Genomic DNA, 8,840 nt, shown 5'->3' with positions numbered 1-8,840 from the left:
GCACCTGCTGAACTGGGGCTTTTTTTTTTTTTTTTTTAACAAGTGCTGGGATTTGGGGTGGGCAGAGCAGCCATTGCTGGGCTGTGGGAGATGGGCCTGGCCTGGCTGATTCAGAGATTCAACCGAATCAATTCGGGACAGTGATTCAAATAAACAAATCGAATCACCGTCCCCCGAATCAGCCAAATCCAAATCCGAAGTGAATACTAGCCACTTCGCACAGGCCTAGTGCCCTGGGCTGACCTGTCTGTTGTCGTCCATTTCTGAGACAGTGCTGCCACCTGCTAAAAAGCTCTGTTAATTATTAATAATAATGTATTTTATTATTTGTGCTCAGGTAGCACCCAGGGACCTCTTAGATGGGCCAGGGCTTATTGTGCTAGGAGTTGTACAAGCACAAAACAGAAAACCTAGTCTTTGTCACGAACAGCTTAACCACATCTGACACAGCACCAATTTCCTTCTCATATAGTGATTCTTTCCATTCAAGGATTGCAGAAATCTTCCTTTATGTTAGTATCAGCACACAGGGCTCAGGGATAATCTACCCCCCGTGAAGAGTGCAAGGTGGTGAGGGACAATTTTTGCAAAGGGTTCGCTAAGAACCCAGAAATGCTTGGGCAGAACTGACACATCACTGCTTCACCTGGGGAGGAAGGACCAGGGAATGTTGTCCCAATACAGCTATGTAGGAGCCAGATGAGTCAGGGCCTGGGATACATGGTGAGGGGGAAGGTGAGGGGGAAGAGATAGGATGGTGAGGGGGAAGAGAGTGAGAGACAGAAAGAGCATGCAATGCAAAAAGGATGAATGGATGTTACTATACTGTAAATGATGGGTTGTGAACTGATCCAGAACTCAGTTTTGTTCCAGATAACTGACTGGCCCTCTGGACACCTGACAGCTGTTCCCCCATGCATGATGGTTGGCTCGATGACCGATTTTCAGCACCTTGCAGAGGCTGGGGGCTATGCCTGTTTCCCACCCTTAGAGGCAATGGGCTACACACGTTTAGCATGGACCGAAGTGTGAAAAATGGTCTGTCTGTAAGGCAAGCCACTGGGGGCCATCTCCCTTACCGAGGGCTAGAGCTTCTCCTCCTCTTGCGATGGTGTTTCCCAGAGCTCTTGCAGTGACTGTCAAGGTTCAGCTGCCTCTCATACCAGGATGGGACCACGCTGCAATGAGACATGCAGAGAAACAGAGCGGGGTGGGGGGGTGTTAGAAAACCCTTCCAGCTCAGCCATGCAGCAAAACTAAGCAATCAAAACCTCTTCCTGGGCCTGGAAACAGTAGGCAAGAGCAGGGCAAAATCAGCAGCCTTTTGCTTGCAGTTGCTTGCCCTCTCCCTTTAATTCATGCACCCACTTCACATCAGTCATGATAGGAGTTGAACAGTAGAAGAGTTTGCAGTGTTATTTCTGGCTAGTAACCCCCCAGGGCTAGAATGCAAGGCACCTTTAGAGTCCACTTTACTTGCACATCCCTCTATCCTGCTGGCCCAGAGGGTCTGGAGGCTCAAACAGGGAAAAGCTTAGAAGGATTTAGGGCTAAGGGGGAAAGGGTTGAAGTTGAAGGACCTTGATTGAGTCTGGCAGGGGAGAGTGCAGGCAGATCTTCATTACTACTGTTGTTTGTATTGCAGTAAGACTAGAGCCCTGGTCATGGACCAGGACCCCACTGTGCCCCACGCTGCATGAACACAACAAAACAAGTTCCCAAGGACCTCATGATCCAAGTACTGCGGGTCCTAGTAAATGCTGTCTCATAATATCATTGCTGCTACAATTACTTGTGCTTAGAGATCCCAACTGAGATCAGGGCCCCCTTGGCTAGGCACTGCATGCACAAAGTTAAGAGGGAGCCCATGCCCTCAACCAGTAATGTCCTACCAGACAAGACAAAGATCAAGGATTCCCAGAGAGATGAAGTGACTTGTCCAAGGTCATGGAGCAAATGAGTAGCAAAGGCCAAAATAGGGACCTGCTGAAAGAAAGCAGGGGAACAGCATAATGGAAAGAACAAACTGGTTACCTGGGGTGGAATCGCAGCACAATGTAACCTAGTCTCTTCAAGTGGCTGAACACCTTCAAAGGAGAGCAGGAATGTTAAAACAACAGCCAGTTCATTAAGGCAGAGGTTCCCAACCCCCAGGCCACGGTTCGGTACTGCGCCATGAAGGGTTGGCTGCCAGCCCATAGGAGGGTTGGCTGCCAGACCAGAAGTCTGGAAGTGACCGGCATACTGCAGACTGGCAACCAACCAGTCCGCAGTATAAAAAAAGGCTGGCTGCTGGTCCGCAGTATGCTGGTCCACGGTCACTTCCGGTCCATGGTTTGCCAGTCTCCACTGCATTCAGGAACAAAGAATATGGCTGCAACACTGCTTGGTTTGAAAAAGACCATTTTAAAAAGCCTGTGTTGGACTGCATGGCCTAGCTAATGCTGAGCCTGTAGGTCTCACTAAGTGCTCATCCCCATGCAGAAACAGACTGGCACGAATGCCCACGAAATGCCTCTTGCCCCCTGGTGACAGGGTGGTGGAAAGTTCACCACACCTGAGCCTGCAAAGGGAAGGGAAGGGGATTTATACAGGTTGTCTCTACTGCAAACTTTAGTGCTCAGGAAGAAAAAAGCTAGTGGGGGAGCATGGAAGTCATGGGTTTGCCTCTGACACCCCATGTTTCAGAAATGACAAGAGAACTTCGGTGTTGCCACTGCACCTACTGGGCCCAGCAATAGGAAGGAACCAGCAGCAGAAGCAAAAACAGATGCCAGTCTTGTCACTTCCATTCTGCTGCTCTCTGGGGCGCTGCATGGTTCCTTCTTTGCTTCTGCTGCTGCCTTTTGCCTTGCTTTGCCTTTTATGCCTGTAGCACACTGTTTCCCAGTGACTGTATCTCCATCTCACACCTCTTCGGCAGGAGAAGCACAGCACAGATGCAACCATGATCCTGTTAATGAAGACTAGCTTCTGCTTCTCTGTGCACAGAGTAAAGCACTGTATGATCACAGGAAAGACCCAAGGGAAAGAATGAGAGCAAGGGGACAATAAAAGAGAAGATAGGAGCCCCTGCATTTGAAAGCGGGTGTATGGGAGCTGTGTGCAGGTGTTGGCTATGATCCTCCCCTCCCACCCTTCCCCTCACACCAGTCACAGGTGGAGTCAGATCCATGCGGCGCACCTGATACTGCAGCAGGCTCACAGTACTCTGGGACAGCAGGGTCTCATAGGCTTCCTGAATGGACAAGGGCAGGTCTCTGTAAAAGAGCTGAATAGAGCCCTGGAAAACAAAAGCCTGGGGATTAGGAACTGCAGGAAACCAGTTCTACAGATTCACACCTAGTCTCTCCTTCTGGTCTCAACAGCTGATCCTAGCACCCTGCGGGTGTATGACTCAGAAACCTCATCCTGGGGCCTCTCACAATAACGGAACATAACTTCTGTGCTTCACATTTTTTATATCTGTTTGTTTCACAGAGTGTGGCAATGCCACCTCCCTGCCTTGGGTGTGACAGAAGCGCTCAGAATGGCAGCAAAACTGACCGGGCTCAGCTTTCCCACCTGCCTCTGCGCTTTGCTACATGGTCAAACTTCTTCAATGCTGAGCACCTATAACAATCCCCCTCCCCCCCCAACTTCTGGGCTAGTGATGGGCACTCAGCTTCCCTCATGTTCAGTCCCTCTCTAATGCTGGGGCCTGCTCAGCAGCTGGTTTCAAGCCAAGCTTCTAATCTTTTCTTCCAGGCTTTCATTCTCTTACCCTTGTGATTCTGTGCCAAAATCTGTTTTCAAGTCAAGCCACTTATGACCTGATGCCTGGCAAACCTCCATTGGCAGAGAAAAGCCCCTGGATTCAAGGTTCAAATGACAGTCTCCTACCTCGAATCCAGCAAAGTTTGCTAAGACAAAACAAGTTGGCCTTTAGACTTGGATCACTATTAAGCTGAAATCACTTTTCAGTGGCAAGACCTACACTCATAAATCACAGAAAGCCAACCCTGCCTTAACTGGGATCACCACGCAGTTATCCTGTACTTGCCGGAAGCAAGAGTGAGACCCGTAGTGATGACAGACATGTTTCACTGGGCACTGAAAAGAAGGGAACAGCTGGAAAGCACTAGGACCACAGCCCTTCTTTGAACCAGTGATCTAAAGCCAGTGTGCTCTGTGTCACCACTGACATACAACTAGTTAGTTTCTAAGGTGCCACCATGCCCTGCCTTCTGCCTGCTTTCACACTAACACTGCTAATTACCTTTCTCCACACACAGAGAGATGGTGTCTCTGGAACTGAACCTCTCTCAAAAGATCGGTTGATAAGAGAGTGGAAATGACCAACAGACACACAGAGGGTTTCAGACGAGGTCCCAAAGTGCATAGGGCCCGATCTTATTCCACCAAGCAGCCATGCAAATGGTATCTGAACAGAATCCTACTCTGCCCTACTTGAGCCTCTGAAGAAAGTTTAGCACAAAGGGTGGAGGAGACCTCGTCCTTCTTTTTGTTCACTTTGGTGTCTTGGCATAATTAAAGTTAAGATGAATTAAAATAAAATTTGTTAAGTGACTCAAGCACGGTGGAATAGTAGTGTACTTAAATACTTACATACCACTTAGATGTGTAACAGGCAGAATAGAAACTGGCTCACACAGTCTGCTAGATGAGAAGAGGCTTTGGAGCCAGTGGGGAAGATAAAGGATCCATTTCACTGCCCAGCTACTATCACTTCTGCAACAGTGTTATTCAGAAAGAGCTCACTGGTCCCATGCCTGGGCATCCTACTCACACACTCCAGTAGATAGAGGGCTTCCTCTGGTAGCAGGCACTGTTTGCCATGCTCTGTGAACCCCATCGTGTGCCAGAACTTCCCCTGCAAACAGAAAGACAAATCCATGACGTGTTTTAGCTACCTCTTTTCCCCACCCAGGCTCCTTCCCATATTGAGAAGGAAATTTAAAAGAAGAGAGAGAGAGAAAAAACACAGGCTGCTGTTGTCAGTAGAAGAAAACAGCATCAACCAATTGCAATGACATTACTTACTGCCGGGGATTTCAGTTCCACAAGGCCTTCATTTGGCTTCCATTCAGCTTTTACCAAACTTCCCCTGAGAAGGTTAAGACATAATAGCACAACAGACATCATTCCTAATATAACAGTTTGGAACACCCTGCTCCCTAGCAAGGGATGGGAAGGCAGCTGTGTAGGAGGCTGCAAACTCCCCATACTGCTCTCTGATTGTAAGAGAGCCTGCTGAAGAAAAGATACCCAACTGGACTCATGGTGTAACACAAGGGTGGCCAACCTGCTGCATGGGTACCACAAATGGCACAGGCAGCCTCTATAAGCATTACGTGGTGGATTGGGGGAGCAACGAGCGGCACAGCAGCAGATAGGGAAGGGAGCAGAAAGCAGAGCAACAAATTGGGCCGGGAGCACAGGGAAGGAAGCGGAAAGCAGCAAATGAAGCAGGGAGCAGAGGGCTGGGAGCAGAAAGCAGAGCAGCAGATTGGGTAGGGGAAGGAGATCAGGGTAGCACATGGAGAGGGTGTGGGGCTAATTTGTGGCACACCTGCCAAAAGGACTGTCCCCCACTAGTGTAACATATAGAAATGTCCTGCAGCTCTTGTTGCTATCCCCCACAATGCTTCTGTAACATACAAAGTAAAGCACATGCATTTATCAGGGGCACTTTGCAACTGTGCAATGAATTGTGCAAAGGGAACAGTGGACAACTTAGCCAGAGGGCAGACCCAGATGGAAATGCCTGTTACTGGTTGAGGCAAATGACACGGAGCCTAGGGTACACGAAAAAGTTCTGCTGGATAAATGGGTAGTGCATCCACACCCACAACTTCTCTGCAGCAGAACGCTCCCTTTCACTGCCAGACTCAGTCATGTCTGCTGAGGGAAGACTTCTTTTTTTTAAAATTAGTATCCAAGGCCAAATTAGCCAAAACTACTTCCAAATCCAAGAGTCCAGAACCATGTGTGGCCCTACTACCGGCAAACATCCTTCACTCACACCTGGGGTTTCAGATGTTTCCAAACCCTTTGGTCGGCATCCTACTTGCAGGCCCAAGCCCAGGGGCTTGGGATTCGGATGCCGCCGAGTTTTGCTTGCCCTTAGCCATAAGGCCCTTGGAACAAGCAAGGGAGGAAACTCCCATTTCCATAAACTGGGCTTAAAGCTGCTACACCTCGGCGGGTTGTGAAGAAGACTTCTGCTGCCACCCACCTGCTGGCAGAAGGTCTGTGCAGACATTTCTGTGCCCTATGCTGCCTACTGTGGCCCCTTCATCAGTGCCCCAGGGTGAACTCTGACCTCTGGCAACAACGCAGCTGGTCCACAGGGAGCTGCCAGAAGTGCATGGGTAGGCATGCATGCTAGCAGCTTTGCAGTGGCAGTCGGTGTCGGAATTTGCAGCAGCAGAGAAAGCTAAGTATAGACAAAGCCTTGGAGGCAGGACTCATAGATTCTGCCATGGGTTTGCTCTGGGGACACGCAAGCTGCCACCCCCTGTGCCTCAATTTCCCCATCTGTAAAACATGAAGACAGTCATAACTCCAAGGTAGTAAAGTCCACGTGTCTCCACATTAAGATCTATAAGAGATCTGGGGAGGGGAATTCACACCACGATGAGCCCCTCAGGGCTGTCAGTCTCCAACCCAGGTGTCCCCAGATGTGCTCTGCCCTTCTCATCACCAGGAGGGTCAGCGGGAGCACGGAGCTACTAAAACCAGCAAGAGAAACTTACAGCCGCTCCACACGCTCCTCGGCCAGGAGCTGCCAGTGCTCCTCCCGGCATTGGCGCAGCCGCTCTGCCTGCCCTTCTGAGCCGTCGGGAACGAAGTCCTTCTGGCCATGCGAGCGCTGAGGAACCTTGCGGTCACGGGTTCGTGCTGCCAGCAACTCTGCCGGGCTGAAGACAACGAAGCATTAGCATTGCACCATCCCCTCGCAGCTGGCTCCCTGCCTGGCATGCTCGGCACTGGCCAAGGGCTGACTGGCTGGTCAGACTGATCTTTGCTGCAGCCCACAGAAGCGCTTCCTCCAGGTAAGGCTGGCGGGGAAAACTGCCTGTTCTCTGAATACGGAGGAGACCCTGCGCTGGGAAGCAGCACCGTGCCTTTGATTGACAAGCAAACCAGACTCCCCCTGCATCCTGGACATGTGCGTGACATTGGTGCCCTGGCAGCGGCAGGTGATGTGGCCTGTTACAGGGGTGCCCTGGTAGCATGCACCAGTGGGGAGCGCGGTGCAGTACAACGGTGCCTGGCACATGGCAGCCTAGTGTGCTCAGCAGGGTACTACCACGGGGCTTGGCACAGGACACAGGCAGGTGTGCGACACTGGTACCTGGCAGCACCACAGGGCAGGACGTGAGGCACTACCATGCAGCTAGAAGTGCACGACTCAGGCTGCACCAACGCCCCACGCCCACAACACAGGCGGGTGCGCAACACTAGTACCCCGCAGGCACCACAGCACGTGGCACAAGGCACTACCACGGGGCTGGGCGTGCACGGCTCGGGCTACAACGCCCCATGCCCACGACGCGGGCACGGGCGCGACGCTGGTACCCGGCAGCACCTTAGGGCACCCCCACACAGCCGCCTCGTGCTCACAAGACAGGCGGACATGTGGCACTCACACCCATGTGATGGGGGCACCAGCACAGTGCTCAGGCTGCACGCCCAGGACACGACGCAGACGCGTGACACCGTGCCCCGGGCACTGCCCCCCTGGCAGCGCACGGCTCGGGCTGCAATGGTGCCCCGTTTGCACCACGATGGTGCAGGACGCACCAGGCGGGGATCCCCCCGCCCAGCTCCAAGCAGCCGGTGGATCCTCCCCGCCGAGCACGTGGGAGGGAAGGGCTGCAGGGACAGAGGACGCGGCCCCTTTAAGACCGCCGAAGCCCGGCGCCCACCCCCCCAACCTGAGCAGGCGGCTGGCGCGCGGCGGCGGCTCGGCCTCCATCGGCGCGGGCAGAACTTCCGCTCCGCCGCGCGGCGTTCCGCGCGGTCCTAGTGCCCGTCGGGTACTGGGGGAGGGGCCCCTTCTCACTGGGTCCTAATGCGCCGCGGGTTCCATGCTGCAGGGCTCCCTTGGCAAACACCCCAGGGCCGCCCTCTAGGGAGGCAAGGCTGCAGGCAGGGCCCCCCCTTGTCCGTGCTGGGCTCTCAGGGTCCCCTGCACTGACCTGGGGAACAACAGGAGAGGGAGTGATCACCAGGGCACCGGCCCCACCCTGCCAGACGGAGCACGCTGGCTCACACATGTGCGCACGCAGCGTCATGCACCCTGGGCTGCTGCATGTCGCTTTCCTTCGATGCACAGTTTCAAGGGTGGTGGTTGTAGCCATGTCAGTCTAAGGACCTGGGCGGACGAGGTTCTTTGGGTGAATCCGATGGCTTTTATTAGACCAGCTTGAATAGTTGGAAACATTTTTCTTGGCAAGCTTGCGGGTGCAAACTCCCTTTGCAACACACCAGGACTCATAGGACTGCGTTCTTCACAGCGGGGGGATGGATTCGCCCCCTTCGCACCCATGCCAAAGCTGTGGTTCTCGTTGCACGCTCCTGCCTGGCCGCGTTTGTCTGGTCAGAACCATTGCGAGCTCTCGCCACGTCCTGCCTGGCCACTGCATCACCCTCCTCATTTTACAGAGAAGGGAACCACCAAAGATCCTGATTGTCTTTGGTGGTCACGATGGTCACGATCCAGTCTGTCCTACAGTCACTGATGCTGCTGTATAGCAGGCGCAGAATGTGCCCAAATCACAATTTTCAGTCACTGCAGACGGTTATACCTTACACGGACATCACACCAGCAT

The 8,840-nt window shown here is 52.8% G+C and overlaps 1 protein-coding gene across 1 annotated transcript in view; it reads right to left on the bottom strand.

The window, feature by feature from the left end:
- TSEN54 (tRNA splicing endonuclease subunit 54) overlaps positions 1-8,008 on the bottom strand; it is a 20,693-nt gene extending 12,685 nt beyond the window's left edge. The window contains exons 1-7 of the mRNA XM_019518241.1: positions 7,944-8,008; positions 6,759-6,923; positions 5,044-5,107; positions 4,790-4,873; positions 3,185-3,283; positions 2,035-2,087; positions 1,080-1,178 (exon numbers count right to left, since the gene is read on the bottom strand). Coding sequence (XP_019373786.1) covers positions 1,080-1,178; positions 2,035-2,087; positions 3,185-3,283; positions 4,790-4,873; positions 5,044-5,107; positions 6,759-6,923; positions 7,944-7,984 — 605 coding nt within the window. The 5' untranslated portion in view covers positions 7,985-8,008. The remainder of the gene's footprint in view (positions 1-1,079; positions 1,179-2,034; positions 2,088-3,184; positions 3,284-4,789; positions 4,874-5,043; positions 5,108-6,758; positions 6,924-7,943) is intronic.
- Positions 8,009-8,840: the final 832 nt, after the last annotated feature.

Source organism: Gavialis gangeticus, unplaced genomic scaffold (genome assembly GCF_001723915.1).
Source record: "Gavialis gangeticus isolate Ggan-Ray unplaced genomic scaffold, GavGan_comp1, whole genome shotgun sequence".
Classification (NCBI taxonomy): domain Eukaryota; kingdom Metazoa; phylum Chordata; order Crocodylia; family Gavialidae; genus Gavialis; species Gavialis gangeticus.
This window is presented reverse-complemented; position numbering and strand designations above follow the sequence as displayed.